Source organism: Oppia nitens, unplaced genomic scaffold (genome assembly GCF_028296485.1).
Source record: "Oppia nitens isolate AA-2021 unplaced genomic scaffold, nextdenovo-longstitch-racon4-pilon3 scaffold35_pilon_pilon_pilon, whole genome shotgun sequence".
NCBI lineage: Eukaryota > Metazoa > Arthropoda > Arachnida > Sarcoptiformes > Oppiidae > Oppia > Oppia nitens.
The window spans coordinates 539,002-566,741 of NW_026533216.1; the positions used below are offsets into that span (position 1 = coordinate 539,002).

General features: G+C 22.8%; 2 protein-coding genes across 2 annotated transcripts; one reads left to right on the forward strand and one right to left on the reverse strand.

The window, feature by feature from the left end:
* The first annotated feature begins 1,166 nt into the window (after positions 1-1,166).
* Positions 1,167-18,971, forward strand: LOC128957072 (peroxidase-like). The gene is made up of 8 exons (XM_054302787.1): positions 1,167-1,829; positions 9,799-10,355; positions 11,814-11,918; positions 12,555-12,831; positions 17,651-17,972; positions 18,071-18,375; positions 18,477-18,646; positions 18,737-18,971. Exons 1-8 carry the CDS (start codon positions 1,405-1,407, stop codon positions 18,937-18,939), a joined length of 2,364 nt encoding a protein of 787 aa, XP_054158762.1. The 5' UTR covers positions 1,167-1,404; the 3' UTR covers positions 18,940-18,971.
* Positions 18,972-23,572: 4,601 nt separating this feature from the next.
* On the reverse strand, positions 23,573-26,114 carry LOC128957044 (uncharacterized). Its single transcript, XM_054302761.1, has 8 exons — positions 25,919-26,114; positions 25,459-25,797; positions 25,212-25,349; positions 25,037-25,132; positions 24,861-24,971; positions 24,574-24,783; positions 24,156-24,467; positions 23,573-24,074 (listed from the first exon to the last, which is right to left on the reverse strand). Exons 2-8 carry the CDS (start codon positions 25,743-25,745, stop codon positions 23,573-23,575), a joined length of 1,656 nt encoding a protein of 551 aa, XP_054158736.1. The 5' UTR covers positions 25,746-25,797; positions 25,919-26,114.
* Between the last annotated feature and the right edge of the window lie 1,626 nt (positions 26,115-27,740).

Genomic DNA, 27,740 nt, shown 5'->3' on the forward strand with positions numbered 1-27,740 from the left:
TTGCAATAATTGTTATTAACTTATTATAAGCTAATAAAGCGAGTCATTTATGATTGTTTTTTTAAATAAAATAAAAATATATTTATTTCTAATAATTAATTAATGTTTTATTAAGTTTAGAAAATTAAACTAATAATACTGTATAATAGGGTATTTAGATTAATATTAAATTAATATTAAACTAGAAATCTATATATTAAATTAAATAAATAATTATCATATTTTTTTAATTATTTAAAATAAAAACATTTATCTTAATATCTAATTTCTTAAAAATGATTTATATATTATAATATAATATTACATTTTAATTAATTACAACAACAAAACATATAACTATCCTAAATGATGAACAATTTTTTATAATTAAAATTTTATTTTATAAAGTTATAATTTTGATATTAATTATTTTTTTTAATTAATTAATACCGCATTTTTCATAAAATAAAATAATTTTTTATTTAAAGTAATTATAATTAATTAAACCAACTCTATATTATATTAATAGTTTTAAACTTTCAATTATCATTAGCATTAACCCATTATTATTATTATTATTATTAATACTTTAACTAATACTATTATTTTAATATTATTATTATTATTATTATTATTATTATTATTATTATTATTATTATTCCTGTTGTTAGCATTGGGGAAGTCAGTATTGACATCATCACAAAAAACTACCCGTGCAATAGGATTGGCTCATTTAGATAACATTAATAATAAAAAGTAACAGTGACTTAAATATATATACTGTATATACTGTATGTATTAATATATATGAAAATATAATATACTGTATATATAATGAGGTTATAGTTTATTTTATTGTTGTTGCTGCTGCTGCTGTAAAGTTTTGAACAAGATTATTTTTGTTTTTTAATCAATTTTTATTTATTATTATTATTATTATTAATAATAATACCACTTTCCCAATACATACATACTTTATATTTACTACCCCTCCCCCTGATCCCCAACTAAATATCCAGTCCTCTTAATATATATAACTTATATATATATTATTTATAATTATTATAATTATTAAATATATATTTATATAGTTTAGGAGGACTTGTTTTTTTAATGAGAGCTAAAACTTTTATGAGTGTTAAAAGTTTTCATTTAGTAACTAACTCTCACAGTGTGTGTGTGTTTGTTTGTAGTGTATATGTTTGTTGTACTGTATGTATGTTTTTTTAAACATGTCTTTAAATTATTGTAATACTTAAGTGTTCAAGTATTCAAATAGATATAGATAAAAAAAAATTTGATAAACAATAATAAACTCTAAACTCATCCCCAAAAAAAAATATTTGTTATTTTTTTGTTGTTGAATACTGTGTGCCTACCTGTGAATATAGTGTGCACCCATACCATACCCATACCTAAATAATAATGTATAAGCTAACTACTATACTACTAGTTATCTGTTATCTACCCTATCTGATTGTTACCCAATACTACTCGTCATCCCATGGTGGTGGTGCGGGTGGTTATGGAGGTGCCAAATATGACCCCCAACGTGAATACTCTAGCGAATTGGCCAGTATCTATACTAAATATTTAACTGCCGGTGCCCAACAACACGGTTGCGGTAATGCTGGCGGCTATGGTGGTCCTGGTAAATCGTTTAGCCAGCTAACCGATCACGACCTACAGGAAGCCCAGGCCTACGCCGGCCAGCAGATCCAGGTCTACGAAAATCAAAATCAACAATACCTGGCCATTGATCCGCGCGGTCTAAACTTTTCGGCCTATATTTTCGGCGCTATCCTACAGTCCCGTTACAATGAGTTTACCACTGAATATTTGATGAGCAAGTAAGTTATTTTATAATTGATTTATTTTTTGATTGATCCTTGATGATTTTTTATGTAATAATTATAGTTTTAATATAATACAGTAGTATTAGTAGTAGTAATACTTATATAACTTTTCAATCAATAAAAAAAAATAATTATTATTATATAAAATATTTTTTTTTGATTTTGTTAAATAATGATTTTAATTATAGTGTTTTTTAAAAATAATTATTTGGTGTAATATATATTAGTATACTATAAATAAATTAGTTTCCTCTCTCTCTCTCTATCTCTATATATCTCTCTCTTTCTTTCTATATATATATATATATATATATATATATATATATATATATATGTATCTCATAATAATTATTATCTAATGATAAATCGTTGATTAAATTTATTATTTTCTTTTAAAAAAAATATTATTAATTATAAAAAAACACTTCAATGAATTGATGGGAATTTTTTTTTGTTGAGTAAATTTCTAAGTATTATATTATAAAAACATTTCTATACTCTCAATATTAACTATAATTGATGAATGAGTTTTAATTTCAAAATTATTATTATTATTATTATTATTATTAATACTTTATATTTAGTTCAACAAAAATAAAATATATAAATATGAAACAAATTCTGTAATTTATTTCACTTTTTTTCAAAAAACATATTATTATTATTGAATATAAAAGGATTTTCAAGGCTTTTAAGTTTAAATTAAATGTTATATATATTTATTAATTTTAGTTTTTTTGTGTAACTATATTGCTATTAAATTCAAATTTTAAATAATAATAATAATAATAAAAAAGATAAGTAAGTGAATGATAATAATAATATTAGATTTTTTTAAAAAAATATATTTACTTTCAATCTTTCAAAAGCAAACAAAACTTTTCAATCTTTTTTTGTATTTACAATGAATTAAATAAAAATAAAAATAGACATAAATTTTGATTTATAAGGATATTGTTTTACTAATACAGAAAGAGAGAGAGAAAAAAAATTAACAAAAAAAATTTCTATGTATTTAATTATTATAAATATTTAACGGGAAAAATAAAAACATTTACTTTTCACTTATAAGTTATACAGAAAACAAACAACAAAAACAATACATTATATGGTGTTATACTATATATCCATTTTAAGTGACATTTAAATTGTATTTTATATACATATATATCATATATATAATATATATTATATTAAAATATAAATAATTGATTAACTATTTTGCCTGAAAGCCGTATATATAGTTTAATCATTAGTATTATATAGGCTTGAAATTTAAGGGCCGAAACCAAAAACAATTGATATTTAATAAAAAAAAACAATTTACTATATAATGTTAGGAATAAATTTATATATTTTTTTGTTGATAAATATATATATAATTTTCATTTTTGTTACAACAAAAAAATGTTTACATAATATTTTCTATTAACTAGAGATTATATTTCATAATAATAATGCTAACAATATTATTATTATTATTATAAACAATGATTATTATGATTATTAACTAATGCGTGAAACACATACAGAAATTTATTTATTTTTTAATATACATTAATATAATAATAATAATTTTGTTGTTGTTTTATAAATGTATATAAAAAAAATTCCCGTAATTTTTCAATATGTATTACTAAATGGATTTGAAATGCACTGTAAAATGAGATTAATATCAAAAAATTCATGTAATAATAATAATAATAATAATGTTTTCACATTTTACAGGCAATAATAATATATTTTACTTTTTTGTTAAAAGAAATCATAATATTTCCTCCAAAAAAAAATTTTTTTATACTTATTTCACACACATATTACTAATACTACCGAAAAAAATAATAATCCAATAAATCAATAAATCAAATATTGGAGAAAAAAACATTATATCAATATTTTTTTTATGTATATTTTATGTTTTATTTTTTTTATATTATATATTTTATGTTTAACTAAATGGTATACATAGTTTTTATGGCCTAACATTTTTACATAACAACAAAAACACAATGTGTTTATTATGTATTTATTATTTATATTATATGATATATACTGTAGTATAGTATAAGTTGTTAGTATACACTGTATATATATATATAGCTTGTCTTTTGGGAACGTAGCACAAAAAAAACTAGACGTAATTTATGTAAATAAAAAATTTATTTTTTAAATATAGTCCCCTCCTAATTCGATGCATAGCTCCATTCGGGATCTCCACATCTCGAAAGCTTTTTTATAGCGATCTTCATATAATGGAGTGAAAATACTCCATATAGTCCAACTGTGTTCTGTCTTAAATGCTTGTCCGCGAAGAAAATGCTTCAGACCACTAAACAAACAAAAGTCACATATATATATAATATGGCGGGTGCGGTACAGTATATGACATAATATTTTTGGCCAAAAACTCTTGAGTCAGTTTTGCAGTATGAACTCGGCTGTTGTCGTGGTGCAGCAGCATTCCTTTTTTAGCAGACCCCTCAATGACTTTAGGAAGACATTGTGTGGTATATACAATATGGCTGTCTTCTGTCCGCATAATTATACCGCGGCCAAAAGTTATTGAAAAATATAACTTTTCCAATAGTTTTATGTCGCTTGACAATATCGGGTGGTACCTCATCTTCAAACACAAATATCTTTGCTTCTCGTGATAATTTTGGCTCATAATAATGAACATATGTTTCATCACCTGTAGTGATCTTATCAATTAAAACATGTCTCTCTCTCTCTCTCTCTCTCTCTCTCTCTCTCTCTTCTCGGCAAATGTTCACACGTTGTTGTTTTTGCTCATCTGATAGAAAGTGAGGAACAAACCGACATAAACGCTTCCGTACGCCAATCAAATCAGTGCATATTTTTTGAAGTGTTGTGCGATGAATGCCTGACTTTTCCTCTAACTATATGTAATCCATGGATCTGCTCTTATTATCTTTTCGACAGCGGCAACATTTTCAGGAGTCGATACAGTAACTTCCGGACCTTTATATATCTTTAAATGACTGTACACCGAGTTTGAAATGTCGGATCCATTTGGTGATTGTACTGTAAGCAGGGCTATTATTGCCCAACCTGTCCATCATCCGACGATGAATTCGTTTGGGTCTTGTGTGGACAAAAATCATAATAAATTATGACACGTTTGTGTTCCTCCGATAACTCCATTGGTATAAAAACTTCTGACCAGACCTTTTAAATGGTTATATCTTATACACGACTAGAGATAATTAGATGAAAATCACAGGTTAAGGGTTTGATATGTAAACAATCAAAAACACGTGTCAACCAATTTTTTATATTATACCGTTTAGGTGGCGCTATCTTCCCAAAAGACAAGCTGTATATTGATTTAACAGTTTAACCTAACGTATCAATAAGTTATTCAATAAATTAAACCGTAAAAAATTGGTAAAACAAAAAATAAATAAACCATTGAAGCCCCAGGTCTTTTTTTAAAAAAAATATATTGATATATACATATATATATATTGATATATACATTATATATATATGTGTGTGTATACAGTATGTCTGGGAAAGTCTAGACTTTTATTTATTCAATAGTGAACTTAATATATATATATATATAACGGATTTTACTGTATATATATATAATATATATGTCCCTAAAAATTTTATCAAACAATTTTTGTATTATATAAAAATTATAAATTAAATAATAACAACAAAAAAGTTCACTGATAATATATCTTTTTATATACAGTATATACTGTATTATATTGTATACTATATACGCCCAAATAGTTAACCCATTGATAATGTTTTGTTGTTTTTTGTTGCTGTAATAAAACAATTATATATTTTTTTATTAAACAGTTTAATATCTAATTATTTTGACATAAAAAACAAAAAATATTGGATAAAATTGATTGAAATCATAATAACAATAATTAAATAGAAATTATTATTTTTTTATCCATAAAATAATTTTACTCTCTCTCTCTCTCTCTCTCTCTCTCTCTCTCTCTCTCTCTCTCTCTCTCTCTCTTATTGATGAAATAAACTGATCATTAGCTGCTAATAAATAAAAATATGAAAAAATCAATTTTTTATTAAAAGTAATATATTATTATTATAATAGTATTATTTTGTAGTAATTAATTTTCAACAACAAAAATGTTAAATAAAAATTATAGATATAATTTGTGTGTTAATATTAAATATAATAGATAGCTAACTATACTGTAATTTACAAACATTTTTTTAATGTATTTGAATTTTAAATTAGATATTATACTGTAGTATAGTATTATGTTTCTCACATATATCTATAATTTTTATCAATTTATCAATCAATAATAATAAATGTTTGTTTCAAAAAATAAAAAACATTTTTTTTAAAAAATTACTAATTACTAGTTATTATTAATGAAAACTTGTTAGCAATAGGAAACACATATATAATATTTAATTTATATAATATATACAACATCATCATTGATAAAAAAAATAATGATAATTATTATATCATTTATTGAATTATACAATATTACTGATAATTTTGTTTTTTTTGGACAGTTATTAATAATTTTGACATAAAATTTTTTTTTGTCCAAAAACAAAATATTAAATAATTAATAATAAAATAGTTAGTAATTTTCTCACACACACATAAAGTAACCCTTAAATGGTATTTATATACTTAAAAAAATAATTTATATATATATATATAAACTATAAATATAAATTATTACTACTAGTAATAAACTGGATTAAATTGCTGGCCTAAATCGGTTTCATAAATTTATATTTAATATATATATATATATAACTTGAAATATATATTTTTTCATATATTTTTTTCATGAAATTTTTTTTAAAAAGATATAATGAAAGTGATAACAGTTATACATATATTTTTTTTGGTATAAATTATTAATAATTGTTAATTATATGGAAAAAACACTGTCAATGATATATTTTTCACACACACAACAAAATATATCCCATTTTATATTGAATAATGATTTTTTTTAAAAAAAACATTACTTATTAGCATTACTTAGAGATTTAATGTAAAAATGTTTTTTAGTAGTAGTAGTAGTAGTAGTAGTAGTAATAGTTGTAGTAATTTAAACTGTAAATCCCATTAAACATACATACAGTTTATATAGTGTAACGCAAATTGTCGTCAATTAGCGATTGTCTCGTCAAAAATGTTTATTTAATTTTATTATTTGTTTGTTTGCAATAAACAACAAAAAAAAACATTAAAAAACTTTTAATATAATTACTTAAAGTATTAACATGTAATACATATTATGTATGCAAACATATACACTGTATATATATATATATATATATATATATATATATATATATATATATATATATATATATGTATATATATATACATACTATTTAGCAATTTTAATTATTTACGAAAAACCTAATTAGCACTTAAAAATTGTGTAACAATTTCATAGAAAAAAATTAAATATATATATAAATTTATTTTATCAGATCATACAGTATTCAACAATTTATTTATAAAGTATTAAATATATATTATATATATATATAAAAAAAATTAGTCATATAAAAAATCACATACAGTACTTACAGTATTTACTGTACATTATTTTATTAGCTATATATATATAAAAAATTTTGTCATTTATTTTTAGACAGTTAAACTACAATCATTAAAGTGATCATCTTATATATATATATATATACTGTATATATATCCCCATTAAATATATATATATATATACAGTATATCCCACATATTAAATAGTTTACTATCTTTTACTTATTTTTTTTTGTTTGTTTGTTTGTTATCTTTTGTGGGGCAATAAAACTTAATGATACACATAGAAAAAAAACATTTTATTTTATATATATACAGTATTTACTGTAACTATAATGTCAATTAAATTGCATTTATCTAAATTGTATATACTATGATGATGATGATGATGATGATGCTGATAATGATGATTAAACTTAATACACATATTATTATTATTATTTAATTTTTTAATAAATAGTAAAAAATATATATTACAAAAAAATATAATAAATTAATCTAATGCTTAATAAATTTTTTTTAATTATGTGATATCTTAATCGCTAATATTAATTTATTTTAATTTTTTTTATTTTCAACAAAAAAAATTTAATAAAATAATTTCAAAAGTTAAATGACATATCAATTTATTTTGCTTGACATATATATGTATATTTATATATATATATATATATATAAACTATTTATCAATTAATTTAAATAATATTTTATAGTTTATGTTTTTTTGTTACTATTTATTTAAAGTTGATTTAATTAAAAAATATTTATTTTTGTTGACTTCCGATGACAAATATGTATATTTAATGACTTATTTGAGATAAAATTAAAATTGAAAATAAAAATTAATTTAAAATTAAAATAATGTATCATTTAAATAGCATTTAACATTACAATCAACTCTAATATTATATATATATAAATCTATGTCATAACAAATAATAATAATATAATAATAAATGTATTAATAAAATATTAAGTATTATATTATATATATATATATATATATATATATATATATAATACAGTACTTATAAAATTCATGTAACTAACAAATTGAACTAAAAATAAAAACATAAAATATTATACATAAAACATGATATGAAATTATTTTTTAAAAATAAATAAATAAATGTTAAAAACAACGTGGTATTAATATTTATTTACAAACTATTTAAATATAACTTTTATTATTATTATTATTTTATGTTATTATAGTGTATTTATTATTACTATTAAACTGATTTAACTATATTTTTATTTGTTTCACTATCTAAAAGATTAAATTATTCACAAATTTTTTTTGTTTATTAAATTTTAAATATATATATAGATTTAGAGTAATAATTAAAAAAATTATTAAAATAATTTTCTCATAACTTTATTCAACTAAATAATTAATGGTTTTTATCAAAAACTATATAATTTTATTAATTTTTTTTTATTATAGAAAAAATAAAGTTCATTCATATAATCTATTTATAGAAATTAGTTAATATATTTGTTAATCATATTAAATGCACACAAAAAAGTGATACAAATTTATTTTATATAAAAGTTTAATAATATGTTTTACTTTGAAATGATAAAAATGATAAATTATTTTTATAAATGATATTATTTCCAGATATCAATTTAGTATTATTATTATTATTCAATATTTATTATTATTATAATTAGAAAAATTATTTTAAAAATTAAATTCTAATTAATATGATTTTATTGATATTAAATATATATATATATATATATATATATAAAATTAGATTAACAAATCAAGCATAGTCAATTAACTAATTATTTATAATAACAAATTAATCTTTATTATTTATCAATAAAAGTGTCAAAAAATCTATTAATTAATAATTTACAGTTCAATATTAATTATATATATACAGTATATATATTTAAATAATATATTAATTATTATATATTTAATATTTATGAATTAATTTTCTTTAAAAGTAATTATTGTCTTTAAAAAAAATTATATTTAAACTACTAATAAAAAATAATAAAAATATTTTAATTGACTATTTATTTATATATATATATATACAGTATATATAGTATATAATTAAACTTAAACTTAAACACTCACTAACTTTAATACATACACTTCAAGCATAACATAAAATCATTTAATGATTATTATTTCATTAATATTTTTTATAAAAAAAACACATAAACACAAACATAATAATAGTCTATAATTTTTAGCAATTAATATACTATTAGTAATAATAAAATTAATATTAATAATTAACTATTAATATAAAAAATAATAATAAATTTAACACAAAATTTATCACTTTATATTAGTTTACTATTATTATATTATAAACAATTACTATTATTATATTATAAACAATTTCTAATAATATTATTATTATTATAAAATTTTTATTATAGGAAATGTATATCACGATTAGAGTCGGCATCCGTACTACCTAAGCTGGGTGTACCCCTCAATAAAAATCAAGAGTACTGTAACCTAAACAAGCCTACCAGTGCCGATATCCAATGCGACCAAAAATACAAGTATCGCCTAATGAACGGCCGGTGCAATAACTTACACAATACTAACTGGGGTTCAAGTTTTCACTGTCATCGCCGACTGTTGCCACCCGATTTTGCCGACGGTATCAATAGGCCACGTGCCGGTACCGATGGCCTACCCCTACCGAGTCCCCGGTTATTAACCGAATTTATTATGCCCGACATACCCGTCCAGGACGACAAGCGATCGGGTATGAACATGGCCTGGGGTCAGTTTATGGTACACGACAGTTTCCGTACCATACAGAATCTGGGTCTGGCCATCAACTGTTGTCTGATACCCAATGTTACCGTACATCCCGAATGTGCACCGATAACCAACTTTCCCCAGGACGAGGCCACACTGGCCTTCAACAAACAACAGTGTATCAATACGGTCCGATCGGCATCGTGCAATACGTGCAGTCTAGGTAATTATATATATACATGTATATATATATATATATATGTGTGTGTGTATACGCTAACTACCTGTCCCCGTTAGATTATATTATTTACCACAGTAAACCCCCTAATTATTATTAATGTGTGTGTGTTTGTGTGTGTGTGTGTGTGTTTGTTTGTGTTTGTGTGTGTGTGTGTGTGTGTGTGTGTGTGTGGYTTACTAATTTTTAATAATATGATATATGTTTTTTAGATAATGGGTGCTAAATATTAACTTAAATATTAGTTTTATGTGTGTGTGTATGTATGTGTGCGCTTATGTATCAAATTGTGAAATCAAATTTAAATATTATTATTTTTCCGATAAATCACGTTTTAATTATCATTTAATACCACACACACATACAGTGTCTATACTGTATTTATTATGATATTTTTGATATTATATTAGAGAATATATACAATACATATTTAATTTATATTTTTGTAAATAAATTACAAAATTTTAGTTAAATATAATAATAATAATAATAATACTGTAATTATATTTAAATTGACATAAATCAATGCTAATGGTTAATGATAGCATTTTAAATACATGATAATGATATACAAGTAAAATATTATTTTATTATTATTTTTTTTTTTCTATACTTAATTATTTGATTGAATTTAATGTTTTTTTATCCTTAAACTTTAATAATTATTTTTTTTGTTGTTTTAATTTCACTCAATTTTATTCAATATTTAAATCGATTAAATGGTTTATTTTATTATAAAAATTTTTTACTTTAGTTATTAAAATCAGTAAAAAAAGTCCATGAAAAACAAAATAAAATTATAATAATTTAATCCCTTAAGTAAAGTCCTAAATAAGTTGTTTTTTTAACTATAATATAATATTATTATTAAGAAATTTAAATAATTTGAAAATTAAGAAAAAAAATTTAGATTATATTAGTAAATCAATTTTATTTAAACTTCAATAATAATAATAATAATAATTATTATTATTATTATATAGTTTTACATTAATTAATTTAATGAACTTAATTGAAATAAAATAAAATAATAATAATTTTTTTTATTATTATTTGTTGAAAATATCATAACTCCCATCAATACTACACTACCCCTGTATATACAGTATGACATAAATATTCAGACTAAATATTTGGAAATATTTCAACAAAATACTTATAATTATTTTTTTTTTTTTTTAAATTAATACTAAAACAAACAATAATTCTAAAAAATTATATATATATAYATATAACATATAATATATATACACACATAATAATTTTTGTTTTAATTAAATTATTGCCAAATTTGTTTCAGAAATTTGTTTTTAATTGCTTTATTATAAATTGGCAAAAATTTAAGTTATTTGATTTTTATTGCATTATTATTATTATTACTATTACTTATAATTATCTATCGATAATATCCTATTTAATAATAATAAAAAAAAACTACTACAGGTCCTCGGGATCAGCTGAATGTGGCCACACAGGTGCTCGACCTGTCCAACCTATACGGCGGTAATCTAATCGATGACACACTGACTTTGAGAAGTTTTATTAAAGGTATTGATTAAAAAAAACAAATTAAATAAATAAATTAAAATATCCACAAAAATATGGGTAATTAGTGATGAAAATTAAGAGATAAGAAAAATAATTTCAACAAACAATTAAGTGATAATTTCGTTTAGTTTTATTTGTAAATTTTAAAATTATGATAATTTTTTTTAAAAAAAATTGTTGTTATGTTTTTATAATAATAATTAACTTTGAAAACATATAGATATATATATGTTTATAGTTGTTTTATAGCAATAATTATCTATAATATATATACAGTACAGTATATATATAATAGTGATAGTGATATCATATATTGTTGACAATAGTAATAATAATAATAATAATAATAAATTATTTTTTTATGTGTAAGCAATAATTTAATTACTGTTTTTGTTGATTATCATTAATAATAATAATAAAATATCGGTTATTAAGTAATTAACTATTTAGATAAACATTTAGATAGATAGATAAGCCAACTATTTATTTTATACAACAATATATACAGTTTTTTTTGATCAATTAATTTATGTAATAAAAATTATTATTATTATCATTTTATATTAATATATTAATAATTAAAATAAATAATGTTTGACACCCTTCCAACCCACCCCACCCTTGGTAAAAAATAAGGTCAAATGCGTGGCTCATTGGATGTCAACGGCAATGAGACACTACCGGTCCGGCGACTGCCCAAAGAACAGGACACCCTAGACCTAACCCCCTGTAACGAACCGATGGGCAACCCGGAGCTTACTTGCTATCATACCGGTGACGGTATTCGGGGTAACCAACAACCGGGTGTCAATTCAATACACATAATGATGCGCAAACGTCATAACCAACATGCCAAGGCACTGGCCTATGTTAACCCCCACTGGGACGATGAGATACTGTTCCAGGAGGCCAGGTATGTATTTGGCATAATTAACTAGTATATGATTTTGTGTGTGTGTGTGTGTGTGTGTGTGAATGTATGTATTTATGTGTATGTGTGTATGTATGTACTGTATGTATGTGTGTGTGAATGTATGTATTTATGTGTGTATGTATGTATGTGTGTGTGTGTGTGTGTGTGTGTGTGTGTGTGTGTGTGTGTGTGTGTGTGTGTGTGTGTGTGTGTGTGTGTGTAAAATTAAGTTAAACGGTAACAACAAATAAAAAAATAATAGAAAATAAAAGTGAAATTTTATTTTATTTTTTTTATATCACTAAAAGATATCTGTATTATTGTGTTTAAGATTTATATAATATAAACATTTTTATTATAAAAATGATATAATGATTAAAAAAATTAGCCAAACATTTATCAAATGTTTTTTTTAATATATATATACAGTATAAACAGCAGCACTGGTATTCAAACACATACACACACACCCATGACCCTAACCTACCAGTACACAATAATACAGTAATAATAATAATGAAAAAATAAATTGTTTAGGTTTTTTTTGTTGAAAAAAATAATATAAAAACCATTTATTTTCATACAATAGTAATGTTTTGTTTCCCCCCCCCAAAAAAATCAACATTTTATGAATGAATTTAGTATATATTATATTATAAATAAAATAAATTAATTGTATTCAAACTTATAAATTATAATACAATTTAATTGTTAGGTGTTTATTATATTATAAATATCCTATTATTTAATGTGATCTGAATATCGCTAACTTTAATCAAAGTCATGATATATTATATGATAGATATTTATATAGAAAATATATAAAAAAAGTTTTTATTTTAAATGTAAGTAATATTATTACATATATATAATGATTAAAAAATGAAAACAATTTAAATACTATACACACAAAAAACAACACATTAAGCAATATTTTTTGCACTTTTTTTTTGGGCAATATCTTAAAGAAAGTTATACTAAATTTATTGTTAATGTTGTTGTTGTTGTTGTTATAATTATATTATTATTATTATTTAATTTTTTTTATTTGTTGATTGTTTGTTTGAAAAAAAACAAAAAGTTGTTTTACTTGATAGTAAATTTGATTAAAAAATATATATATAATTTGAAATAGTTTATAGTTTTTTTTTGTTGTTGATTGTTTTGTTTATTTTAAATATTTAAATATACTTTATATACTGTATATTGAAACACGTTTTATTATTATTATTATTACAGTATTTTACATATCACTGTAATAGTATAGTAACCTATTTGAATACCAAAATAAGTTTAATAATTTAATAATAAAAATAAATAAATAATAATAATAATAATTTAGTTCAATTTCTAAATAATATTAAGATAGATAGTGTTTACTGATATATAAAGTTTAATAAATTATTTTAAACTATTTTAACAAATAAACAAAAATTGAGATTAATTTTTATATATAAAAGGCATTAGATTTTTAACTACTTTAAATATATATATATACTTAAATAAATAAAATAATAATTAAACTTTTATAGTATTTAAAATATCTATGTTATCATAAATGATACCATCATTACTGTATTAAAAATATAAATGTTTGCCCAAAAATTATTTTAATTTGTTGTTTACTTTTATATATATATATATATACTGTATAAATATATGATTTTATATAAAATAATACACTTATGTTGTCTTATATGGAAAAATTATATTTTTATTTATTTATTATTATTATTATTCAATAATAAACAAAATAAAATAATAAATAAAAATTAATACATATATAATATATTTAAAAATTTATTATCTATTTTATGTATTATATCATATATATATTAGATATATAATTATAAGAAAAAAAAATTTAGTTTTTTATTTTAGCATAATTTTCTAGCAATTAGTATCAGCTATTATTAATACAGTATTATTATTATATATTATATATTATTTAAAATATTTATAGCATAATCAAATACAATAGGATTTTACAAGTAAATGTTTTTGACACATACTTTTTTCGTGTTAGTCATCTATGTTATCAATTATCTATCATTACAATAATAGCCTTCAAATATAATAAAATTAGTTATAATTAATTAAACTATGTTGATTAAGTTTATTGATTATTTACTAGAGAGAGAGAGAGAGAGAGAGAGAGAGAGAGAGAGAGAGAGAGAGAGAGAGAGAGAGAGAGAGTAAATTAATTGTCTTATTAATCAATATATATATATATATATATATACAATATTTGTATTATTATATACGGTATGTTAAATAATTGAGATTTTTGTTATTTTTTGGTATCAATTTTCAAACAAACAAAATAACATAATAACCCGCAAGAAACCAGAGAAAAATTGTTTTAATGAAATAATAATAATAATAGACAAAAAAATAATAATAATAAGTATATTATTATTGTATAATAATTCCGAGAAATATTCTAATATGTAAAAAAATATTTGTTAATATTATTTGACAATTATTACTATATTTCTATTATCATATTATTTGTTAAAATTGAATCAAAATAATAACATTCATAAAAAATAAATAAATAACTATCTATTGAAAATAGAGTGAAATCATATTTCATTATTAATTGAGTTTATACAGTAAATATATATATATATATATATATATATATGATATATTATCACTTATACATACATTGATTAACAATTGATAGAAATTAATACCTTATTGTTTAACGGAACGGAAAATTCCTATTGAAATAAAAATCTATTTTTTTGCAACAAAAATCCCATATTATTATAATATTAAATATAACTTTTCTAATGTTTCAATATATATATATATATATATATATACAGTATATATGTATTAAAAAAAATTATATATATTTTTAGCCACAAAAAAATCTAAGTATATAATATATAAGCAAATTGTTTAGTCAACTATTTTAATAATATATTATTTTGTTTTTTTTGGATTAATATATAGCTTTAAAATCTTTAAAAAAAACACATAATATTTAATATTAGTCATCAGATTTTTTTTTAATATACAGTTTTGATTATTGAATTTATTTTTAAATAATAATAATAATTTGCTATTACATATCATACGATATTTTACACATATCATTGTTTGCATGAATGGCCACTAAATATATGACTATTTTTTTTTGGTAGCCCTGACCTCCTCTCATCATAAATAGATAATAATAGTAATAATTATAATTGTTATATACTCACAAAAAAATATATGTATGATTATAGTGTATTAGTAAAAAAAATTTATAAATTATAAGTGAAATGAAAATTAATGCCAACTAAAAAAAATCATTAAAACCTTTTTAAAAAAAATTAGTTTAGACTTTTAGAGTTTTAGTATAGACATTGAAATATATAATATAAGATTTTTTTTGTTGATTTTATATTTGATATCATAATAAAATATATACAATAAAAAAAAGTGGACACAAAAATATATAACTTTTATTTTTTTTATCACATGATTTTTGTGTGTATTAAATATATTTATATAAAAATATATATTATTATTGAATAAAAGTTTTTTTTGTTTAGTTTTTTTTCTAATGTATTAATATATAAAAACTATATAACTATATCTTTATGTACTATATTTAAGAGCTAATATCTCAAGGATAGGTTGTTATGTTATATTTATATGAAAAAAATGATATATATTTTGTTAAGACAATTGTGTTTTGTTTTTATTATTATTATTATTATTATTGTTTGGCCACCACTTATAATATATGAAGTAATCGTCTACTATTGGGAAGTACTGTAATATTTATGAGTATATACTGTATAATACTTTATATAACATACAAAAAAAAACAAAATAAATCGTTATTTAATTATAATAATAATATACAGAATATAAGATAAATATTTGATATGAAATATATATAAGTTATATATATAAAAATATAATAGTTTTATGATTAAGGATTTCATGGTTTTTTTTATTGTTGGTGTAGTGTTTTGTAAGACACCTAAACATTAGATAATTTTTTTTGTTTATTATTATTATTATGTGTTATTGTTATGTATATTGTAATTAAATCTATAATAACTTTTTTGTTTGTTTGTTAATATATTAAATATGATATATAAATATAATAGATATAATATTTTTTTTCAATGTCTCCTATTAAAACAATAAAATTATATATAACTTTTGTTTTTTATTGTTTTACTGGGATAAACATTTTTTACCCCCCCCCCCAAAAAAAATATATATATTATAAATATATTTAGTAAAGTTTTTGTAAAACTTTACTTTAATAAACCAACAACAATAAAAATAAAATAATATGATATATTGTTTTTTAAGTCTACCACAAAATAATAACAATAAAAACAATTGCATAATAATAGTTGCGTTTAGTTTGGTGTATATATATATATATATATATTTATAGTATATTGATTTTTATGACAAAACCATTAATTATATACTTTATTTTTATATATATATAAAAAAATTGTTTTTTAAAAATTTTACTCACATACACACACACACACACAAACAAAATAGATAAATAAAAAACACAATGTTTTATTCATACCTATTGTTTAAAAAAATTTATATATATATTAATAATAATAAAAATTATAAATTATAAAATCATTGAAAAAAACACTATAAAAAAACTCCTATAAAATTCATTAATCATTTTATTTATAAAAAAAACTAAACACAAAACAAACAGATTATCTCTAATTATTAATTACTCTATTATTTATTTATTACGTTAATTATAATCACATTATTATTATTATATATTTTTTTAATTTATTATTATTATTATTATTTTGGTTAGACGTCTATTGATCGCCGAAACCACTAAAATACATTACGCCGAATATATGCCATCGATTTTGGGCGAAAAATTGATGGACTATTTCGGTCTGAATGTCCAACACGACGGCCACACCCAATACAATCCGCACATCGATCCGTCAACCCTGCAATCGGTAGCCGTGGCCGCTCTCCGTATGGGTCATTCGCAAATATTTTCCCGATTTAATGTCCTCAACAAAGGCAACGGCAATAACCCGCACGGATTTGGCCAACAAAAACAATCGTATAGTTTTCTATTGAGAAACAAGTTTTTCGAAATGTCCGACATTTGGTTGGGAAATGTATGTCATATTTTTGTTTGTTGATACCGTTTTTTTTTGAGTATATATAATATTAATTTTTGTTGGTCACCCCCACCCGCCCCACCCGACCCCTATAGTCCCAGGGTATCCTACGTGGTCTGATTGAAGGCGAATCCGACAATCAAGTCGATCCGTTTATTGTTACCGATGTCAAAGATTTCTTGTTTTTCAACCCCCGTACGACTACTAACGGTAAATCAGTGATCACACAGCCGTCGGTAATTGACTTATCGGCCATCAATATCAATCGTGGCCGCGAACACGGCGTAGCCGGCTATGTCTACTATCTTGAGTACTGTACCGGCGCTCAGATTAAGTCGTGGCAAGATTTGGCCCAATTTATACCCGACTCACGTATTAAACGACTGCGCGATGCCTACAGGTTTGTTGTGGTTGTTGTTAATTGACTATTTAGCGCACGGGTAGTACATCCGTCCCTATTATACATATATAACACCTCCTTATTTGTACCCCCCGCCGTAGAAATGTCGGCGACATTGACCTGTTTGTTGGCGGCCTATCCGAGAACCGGGCATTCGGTTCGATACTTGGACCGACTTTTGCCTGTCTGAATGGCATACAGTTTCACCACTGGAAATATGGCGACCGTTTCTACTTTGAACACGGTGGCCAGGCCGGTTCATTCAAATCACGTTAGTACTACCACACCAACCCTAACCCCCCATATGATCCCGGAGCTGGTGACTAAATGTTGTTGTTGTCCCCCCCCCTTAATTGTACAGAACAATTGAAAAACATCCGCCAGACATCATCGCTGGCCAACTTGATCTGCAAGACCAACGACTTTGACTCAGTTCAGGCCAATCCACAGTTCCTGCCGTCCGATCACAACCCGAAAGTGCCGTGTCATGCGTTGGCCGAAATTGATTACGAGCTCTGGCGGGAAACACCCGCCTACGGAAGCTTGGAGTATAAAAAGAAATAATTTTTTAATTAATTAATTAAATAATAATTATTAATAATAATATCATAATAATGAATAATAATATGAGAGTAATAGTAATAATACTGTAATAATAAGGTATTAAATGATTATTTAAAAAAAAAAAATTTTAGTTAAATATCAATTTTTTTTATTAGTTATTAAAAGAAAAAATGATATTTGATATTAAATTGATATATATTTTATTTTTATAAATAAATAATTGTTAAGTTTTTTTTATTAAAAAAAATTAAAGTTGTTGTCAACAAATTAATTGGAAAAACAAATTTTTATTTATATATCAAATGTTAAATTTATGTTTTTTTAAATTGTAATTATAATTGTTATTATTATTGTTATTATTACTTAATATATATATGAAAACGCACTAATAAATTATTATTCATAAAAATATTTATGAATAAATAGATATTAAATTATATAATATATTTAGATTATTCCCATAATAATAATAATAATAAGTATTATAATTGTTTTATATGTTAAAATATAATACTTAATTATTATTATTTTTCTCCCCCTCCCCTCCCCCATAAAATAAAATGTTATTTTTTGTGTTTAATTTCATCATAAAAATATTAAACTATTATTGTTATTATTGTTATCAAAATGAAAATAAGTAAAAGTGTATACAATATCTATATAAATATATAAAAATTATTATTATTTTATTTTATTATTTGTTTGCTATTATCATATAATATGAAATATGTTTTTTTATATTTTGTTGTTATACACAAACACATAACACAAACTAAATTACCAAAAAATAATAATAATCTAATGTTATAACTATTAGTATTAATTTTTTTTATTATTATTATTACTTTCATATTATTAAATGTTGAATGTATTTAAAAACATATATTATATGAAAATATATATAATATATATATATAATAAAATAAAATATGGAAACAATTGTTAAGTGAATACTAAGAGAAAGAGAGAGATATATAAATGAAAACAATAAACAAAATTTTTATTTGTTATTTATTTTTTATGGTTTATATAAATTGTTTAGTTTTTATTATTATTATTATGATTTTTATTATTAATTACAATATTATTTTACAGATATATATAACTTTTGTTGGTTAACACAATTTTTATATAATAGTATTTATTATTATTTTTCTTATTTGCCAAAAATATATATATTTATATATTTTTAAAAAGTTTTTGCAATTTTTATTGTTGTTGTTATGTTTGATATACAGCATCATTATATGTAAGAAATTATAATTACATTATTATTTTTTTTTATGAAAAAATTATTATTACTTATTACTAAATTTCAAAAATTATATGACATTTGAAAACAAAATTAATTTAATTTAAAAATTATTTTTACAAATAAATTAATTGTTGACTGTATATAATATTTTATTCATAGTTATTAACAGTTAAATATTTTTTGAAATAATTGATAAAAATAAAAAAATAATTTTAAACTTAATTATCACTATTTATCTTTAATATTGATTCAAGATTTTTTTTTGAATCATTAATAGTAAACATAAAAATATAAATATAATACTTAAAAAAATTCAATAATTATTATTAAATTTAAAATTTAAATATTTATATTTCTGTATTAAAGTTTATTTTTTATTAAACATTGAGATTTATTTTTAAAAAAATTAAAATAACTATTCATAATATCAAATATCAACATAAACTTTTTAAATACAATAATATTATTAATAGTATTATTACAATAATAATAATAATCTTGTTTTTTAATACACTGTATAATGACTATAAAAGTAAAAATTATTAACAATAAAATTATTATGAAATATATTTTTATATATTAGATTATTTTTGTACATTTCTATTAAAAAACTTTTTTTTCTATAAAAATACAATATTTATATGAAATAATAATAATAATATCAATAAAAATATAATTAGTTTTATATTTCAAACTATAGTTGTAGTCAATTATATCATGAAAAATATGACACAACAAGTACTGTATTGTATTTACAAATGTATTATTAAAAATAGAAAATTATATTATTATATAATTTTTTTAAAAAGAGACATTTATGTGTAAAAGTATTGAAAAAAGTTATATTTATAACTTTATATCAATATTTATAAAAAAAAATTTTTTTGTTTGTAAAAAAAATCTTAAAAAAATTAAAATATTTTGTTACAATATTACACTCAATAATTGTATAATCATATTATAACTATAATTTGTTATATGATATAACACTTTTTTTTATATTAAAAACAAACTTAAAATAAAAATACAATTATTTTTTTTAAAACAATTATACATAATTTACAACAACAAAAATTTACAAATAATATACTGTGATAAAATATTAAGTTTTGATACATAAAAATAAAATGTTTTTTTATATATGTATAGTCCTATAATATACTATTATATACCGACTTTGCTGACATATAATAGCATGCAATTATATCTAAAGTGGTACCAAGGGGTGCAATTATATCTAGATATAGTTGCATATATTTTTTGTAATATTAAATAACATGATTACTAAAATTGACGTATAGTTGCTGTCATATAAAAGTTTTTTGAAACTGTAAAATAAGGTAAAATTTTTTGTCAAAAATATTTAGCAATTAGTATCCATTTTCACTGTCTATGTGTCTCATTATGACAACAAAATGACTGAATGTTTTATTAATGTGTCATCAAGTGAAGACTCAGAGGTAAATCAAGTGAATGATATGTCAATGGATATATCAATAACCTCAAGAAGTAGTGAATTGAATCTGACATCTGTATCAACGAAAAAGTCAAAATTAAAGACTAGACGGTTATCATATACAATACAATTCAGATTGGAAGCCATTGAATGGCATAAAAACAATGGTAATAATCAATCAGAAACTGCAAGACAATATGGGACCTCAAGACAAAACATTGCATTATGGTTACAAAATGAAGACAAATATTGCAATTTATTAGACAATAAGTCCGTTAGTGTGAAAACCCGCCGAAGACTTCTTAAACCACGTATCGGTAAATTTCCAGAAATGGAGTCCAAACTTATTGAGTGGTTTACTAAAACACGAAATGATAAACTTTTCGTCACATATGAATTATTAATTAGCAAAGCATTAGAGATATTTAATGAAATCAATACCAATAAGAGAGAGACTGTGGGTCTGGAGAAGTCAGACAGTCTTCTGTTTAAAGCATCGACTGGTTGGGTCCAAGGATTTATGCAAAGATATCAATTATCTGTCAGAGCTGTTACAACAATTGGTCAGAAAATACCAAAGAATGCGAGAGAAATCAGTTTTTGTTTTTTTCAAAATGTGGATAATTTTCGTTCTCAACAATTGCTGCAAAATAATCAAATTATTATCATAAATATGGATGAAATACCTGTTTATTTCGATTTACCACAAAACCACACAATTGATAAAATTGGTAACAAATCAGTAGCACTGCGGACGACAGGACATGAGAAGACTAGATTTACACTTATTTTATGTGGGGATAATATGGGTCGCAAATATAAGGCTACAATTATTTTCAAAAATTTGAAAAAGATTCCTAAGTGTAAGTTTCCATCTGATGTCGAGGTAATGGTCAGCGCGAAGGGATCTATGACTACAGATTTGATGCATCAATGGATAACTAAAGTGTTTGCTAAACGTCCAGACGGTTTGTTTCTCAATATGGCAGTCAAAAATTGTCAATTAAAATACCGTTCACTATTAACCATTGACGCCGCAAGAGCTCACAGAAGCATTGAAATAAAAAAACTTTTCGCTTCACATTATGCTACAAAAGTTGAGATAATACCGGGAGGTATGACGCCACTACTTCAACCCGCAGATGTCTCCTGGAATCGACCGGTTAAATCACATCTTAAAAAATATTGGGCCGATTGGATGGCATCAGCAGATGATACTAAACCTAAGACTAAAGACGGTAATGTCAAGAGACCATCATATGGTTTGATTGCCGAGTGGTGTAGTAAAGCGTGGAAAGCAATACCATTGCAACAAATTATTGATAGTTTCAAACAATGTAATCTTAGCCAAGTCAGAGATGATACACAATTACATTCAAAGCTAAAGTGTATTTTAAGTGATAGACAACAATCTGATGGACAACAAGAATCAACAGGAATTTCAGATACAGAATCTGATAATGAAGAGATTGAGGAAGTAATTGATTATATTCCTGATGTTAATTAATAATTACATTACATTTGGTTTAAATAAAAATTTTTGAATTGCTATAATTGAGTTATAATTACATGCAACTATATGTCAATTTTACCAAGGGGTGCAACTATATCTATGTATAATTGCATCAATTTTTACCCATGTCAATTTTGCTCAAATTTAGATATAATTGCATGCTATTATATGTCAGCAAAGTCGGTACATAATGATTACCTTAGATGTCATAATCTATACAAATGTTTAAAAATAAAACTATAATTAAAAACTAATAGTTTAAAAAAAATCCAATAATAATGATAATGAAAGCATTAATTAAAAAAATATATATAAAAGTTTTCAAATCAAACAAACAAAAACAACAAAAAAAAACAATAGACTTATCACTGATTAGCTATAATTGAAAAATGAAACCATTTTTTCTGTATTAATGAAACTCAAAATTTTCATCCGTATAACGTTTGGGCAGTTGTTTAACCCGTTTCAATGGCAAACAGCTAAGACTCGGATCCGATGATTGCTGTTCACAACTGACATCGCTGACCATCAGTGTTGGTGACGGAGGCGGCGTTGGCGGCAGTGGTGCCAACTTTTTCTTATTTCTCAAAATCATACAACAATTGTTGTCAACATTATTATTATTATTATCAGCGATAAAATGGTTGATTTTGGCCACAAGTTCGGTAAAGTTTTCACGTCTTACGAGACGAAGTCTATCATTGGCCAGAAATCGGGACGGAGGCGGTGACGGCAGAGGTGGTGGCAATAACTTCTTGTTGTTCCTTAAAACCATACGATTGTCCTCTTCTTCTTCTTCTTCCTCCTCCTCATCTTCATAGACATTGTCATAGCTGTCATCGAAATGTCTGATTTTGGCCACTGGTTCGGCAAAGTGGACACGTCTGCTGGGAGTGAGACTGACATCAAGTCTATTATCGATTCATTTATTAATAAATAATTTTTTTTTTAAAAATACATTATTAGACATAAATTTTTAAACAATAACTTACTGTTCAAAAGCATCAATTTGATCGGTACTGTCGTTATCATCATCATTATCATCATCGGTACTATTGTCCAGATTGATGGCCATAAATCGGCTGTCAATTGATAGATCACTAGTAACGGCTGATTGACTGACATTTTTGTCTACTATTGGTTGGCTGCCGCCAGTAGTGTCTGGACTTGATTGGCCGTCCATCGACTCATTGTCATTGTCTACACCACTGTCGTCAGTAGTATCGCTGCTGACTTCTTCAATGTCCATCGATTCGGACAACATATCATCGGATGGTTGAGTTGATTGCGATTGTCTTTCAGGACTGTGTGTGTGTGTGTGTGTGTGTGTGTGTGTAAAGTAAATGGTATTAAAACTTTTGGCCAAATAAACACTAATACAGTATTATTATCAACAAAAAAAATCAATACCTTTTCAATACCAAACGGTATCGCTTCTTGAGCGGCAAATGGTTGGCAAATGTATCGACAATTGAATTGATAGGATTGTAGACAATATCAATAGCTGAAGATATATCCATATGATTATCAATTGTAGCATTGGTCACACACTTAACGGTCAGATCCAGTGGCAAACAGTTGTCAATTTGATCATCAATTGGCTGATCAATTGTGTCAACACTTTTTTTGAAAGTACCGATAATTTTGAGACAATTAGATCCGATAACAATAAAATAATAATCAATTGATTTATTTACCTGACGTTTGTATCGATTGGGCATTCGTTTGATGTATCGGTGATAACAACATTGTCCACAGATTTGATGGACAAATCAATTGGTGACACGTCGTCATTATCATCGCTATCACTAAATAATATGAAACATGTTTTGTATTAAAAAAAAAACAAATTATCGGTAAATGTTAACCAAACCTATCGGCCGACAAATCGATGAATTCAATCTTTGGCTGCTTCGGTGGTACCAACTCGTCCATCACTGTATCGTTAGTTTGGACACCAATTATCAATCTGTTTCACACAATCAGCAATATTGTTGAATCACGAGAGGGAATCAATGGATCAATTGATAATTACAATTATAACTAACCTATGGTTGTCAAAGTCAATGAACAACTTATTATTGTCTGTCCAATTGATTATACCAATCATCGGCTGCTGTGGAGGAGGAATCAACTGATCCATCATTACTTGTGTCGTGTCGTTAGTTTGGACACCAATTGTCGATCTGTTGTTGTTGTTGTTGTTGTTGTTGTTGTCGACGACAACAATTATTGTTAAATCGGATAATTAGATCAAACAAAAAAAACCAATCAATCAATCAATCAATTACTTACCGATCGGTTGTTTTATTGTTGTCGTTGTTGTTGTCATCATCGGTGCGAACGATAACCATATCGTTGTCAACGATAACATCAAACGGACAATTGATTGCAAACCTGTCGGCGATAGACTTTCTGACGCAACCAATAATAGCCAATTGGTCTTCGGGTTTAATCGGTAAAAACTTGTTGGCCATCATCATCATCGGCGACGACAACGACAATGACGATTGACTCGAGTCGGTGGTCGCCGACGACGACGACGACTGAACATCCGGTTTGAAGGCCATAACGGTAGACATGAGCTATAGTGATGGTCGGTCGGCGCGCGGCAATGAAGTGGTCAACAACACACTGATTGGTGGCAAAGATGACCGATTGATGTGATGGTCAGTGCAATGGGTTTATTATTTTATTTTTTTGATGGATCAGTTAAGTGATCCACTTATTCACAGACACACAACACAACACTTACCGATTTTATATCCGATTTGATGGTCAATACCCGACTGTTTTGTTTTTTTGTTGGTCACTGAGTTTCGGGGATTACTATAGTGTATGAAGTGATTCACTAATACTTAGCAATTGATTGATTGATTCAATGATTGATTTTTATTGTACTTTACTTATCAATAGTCAATCAAACAAATAGTAGACAAAACTAAATGTCAAAACACTATATATTTATTAAAACAAAACAATAAAAACTGTCAAATGTTTTGTTTGTTTTTGTTAACTAAATGCCAGTCAATGTCAATGTCATTGACCTTATATAGTGTGAAAATATAGAGTGACCACCAAAAAAAAATTACAGTATAAACCGTTATTTTATTATTTTTTGAAATAGTTAACCATTAGGTAGATTAAGTTGATTAAAAAAATTTATTATGGTTAATTTTTTCACCAAATTGCATACTAGTTTTTTTTAAATTATATATATATTTTTGTTAAAGTAATTAATAAATTTAATAATTTTTATTTTTACAGGTTTGTACCATTTTGTAGTTGGCAACACTTTTTTTCATTAATTGATTTTAATACAGTATTTTAATCCAATTAATGGATAACTGTTATAATGTATTCAATATTACTTATTATATGTATTTAAAATAGTTTTAATAATAATGTTTTTTTTAAATTTGTTTTTTAATTTTATTATTATTATTATTGATATGTATTTTTTTTTACTTTTATTTTTAATTATTATCATAAAACCAAAAAAAGTATTTTATAAAAATAATTGTTATTTGAATACAAAAAAACTATATAAATTAAAATATATGAAAACTATTTTTTATAATTTAACTTTACTTATAAATACTATAATTTATAAATATATTACTAAATTATAATTGAAAATAATTAATTATAAAAATATATACAACTAAATTAACCTGGGTTATCTAATTAAAAAACTATAAAGTAATTTAATTAATAAACTACAAACAAATTAGTTAATTATTTTTTATTATACTTTAAATAATTTAGATTTTTATTAATAAAATTATTAAATAATAATATCACTCAATAGAAACTTAAATTATCATTAATTTTTTCAATACAATTATCAATATTTATTTTTATTATAATTTTTAAAAAAAAACTATTTATAATATAGTGATAAATATAACACTGTATAATAATAAATATTATTACAAAAAATGAAAAATTATTTTTAAAAAATAGATTATTATAGTATATAAAATTTTTCAATAGTTATATTATTAATTATTAATTTTTAATACAATATTTTTGTACATTTTTTTTGGTACAATTTTTTTTACAAATTTTTTATACAATATTTACACACGATTTTAAATTTCAAGCTATAATTATGAGTTATTGCATAAAAAATATGATACAATATATACACTAATAATACTGTATTTTAAACAAAATTTCTTATATAATAGCATATTATAATAACATATATAAGTTATATACATTTGTCTAAATAAAAAAAAAAATTAAAACATATATCAAAATTTACACACACACACAAAAATTATAAACAATTATACATAATTTTTACAACAAACAAAATGATTAAAAAAAATGTATGAAATTTTTCACAAAAATGAATTTAAATAAAACAAATAATTACCAAACAATTATAAATTATGAAAATATTTAAAACTAATATCATATATGATCTCTAATATATAGATGTAATTAAACTAATATAATATATATTATATATATGTTTTTAAAAAATAAAATTTTAAACAAAACAATAGGAATAATTACTATTGTATTAATAAATTTGAAAAAAAACTTATTTTTTTGTGTTAATCTGT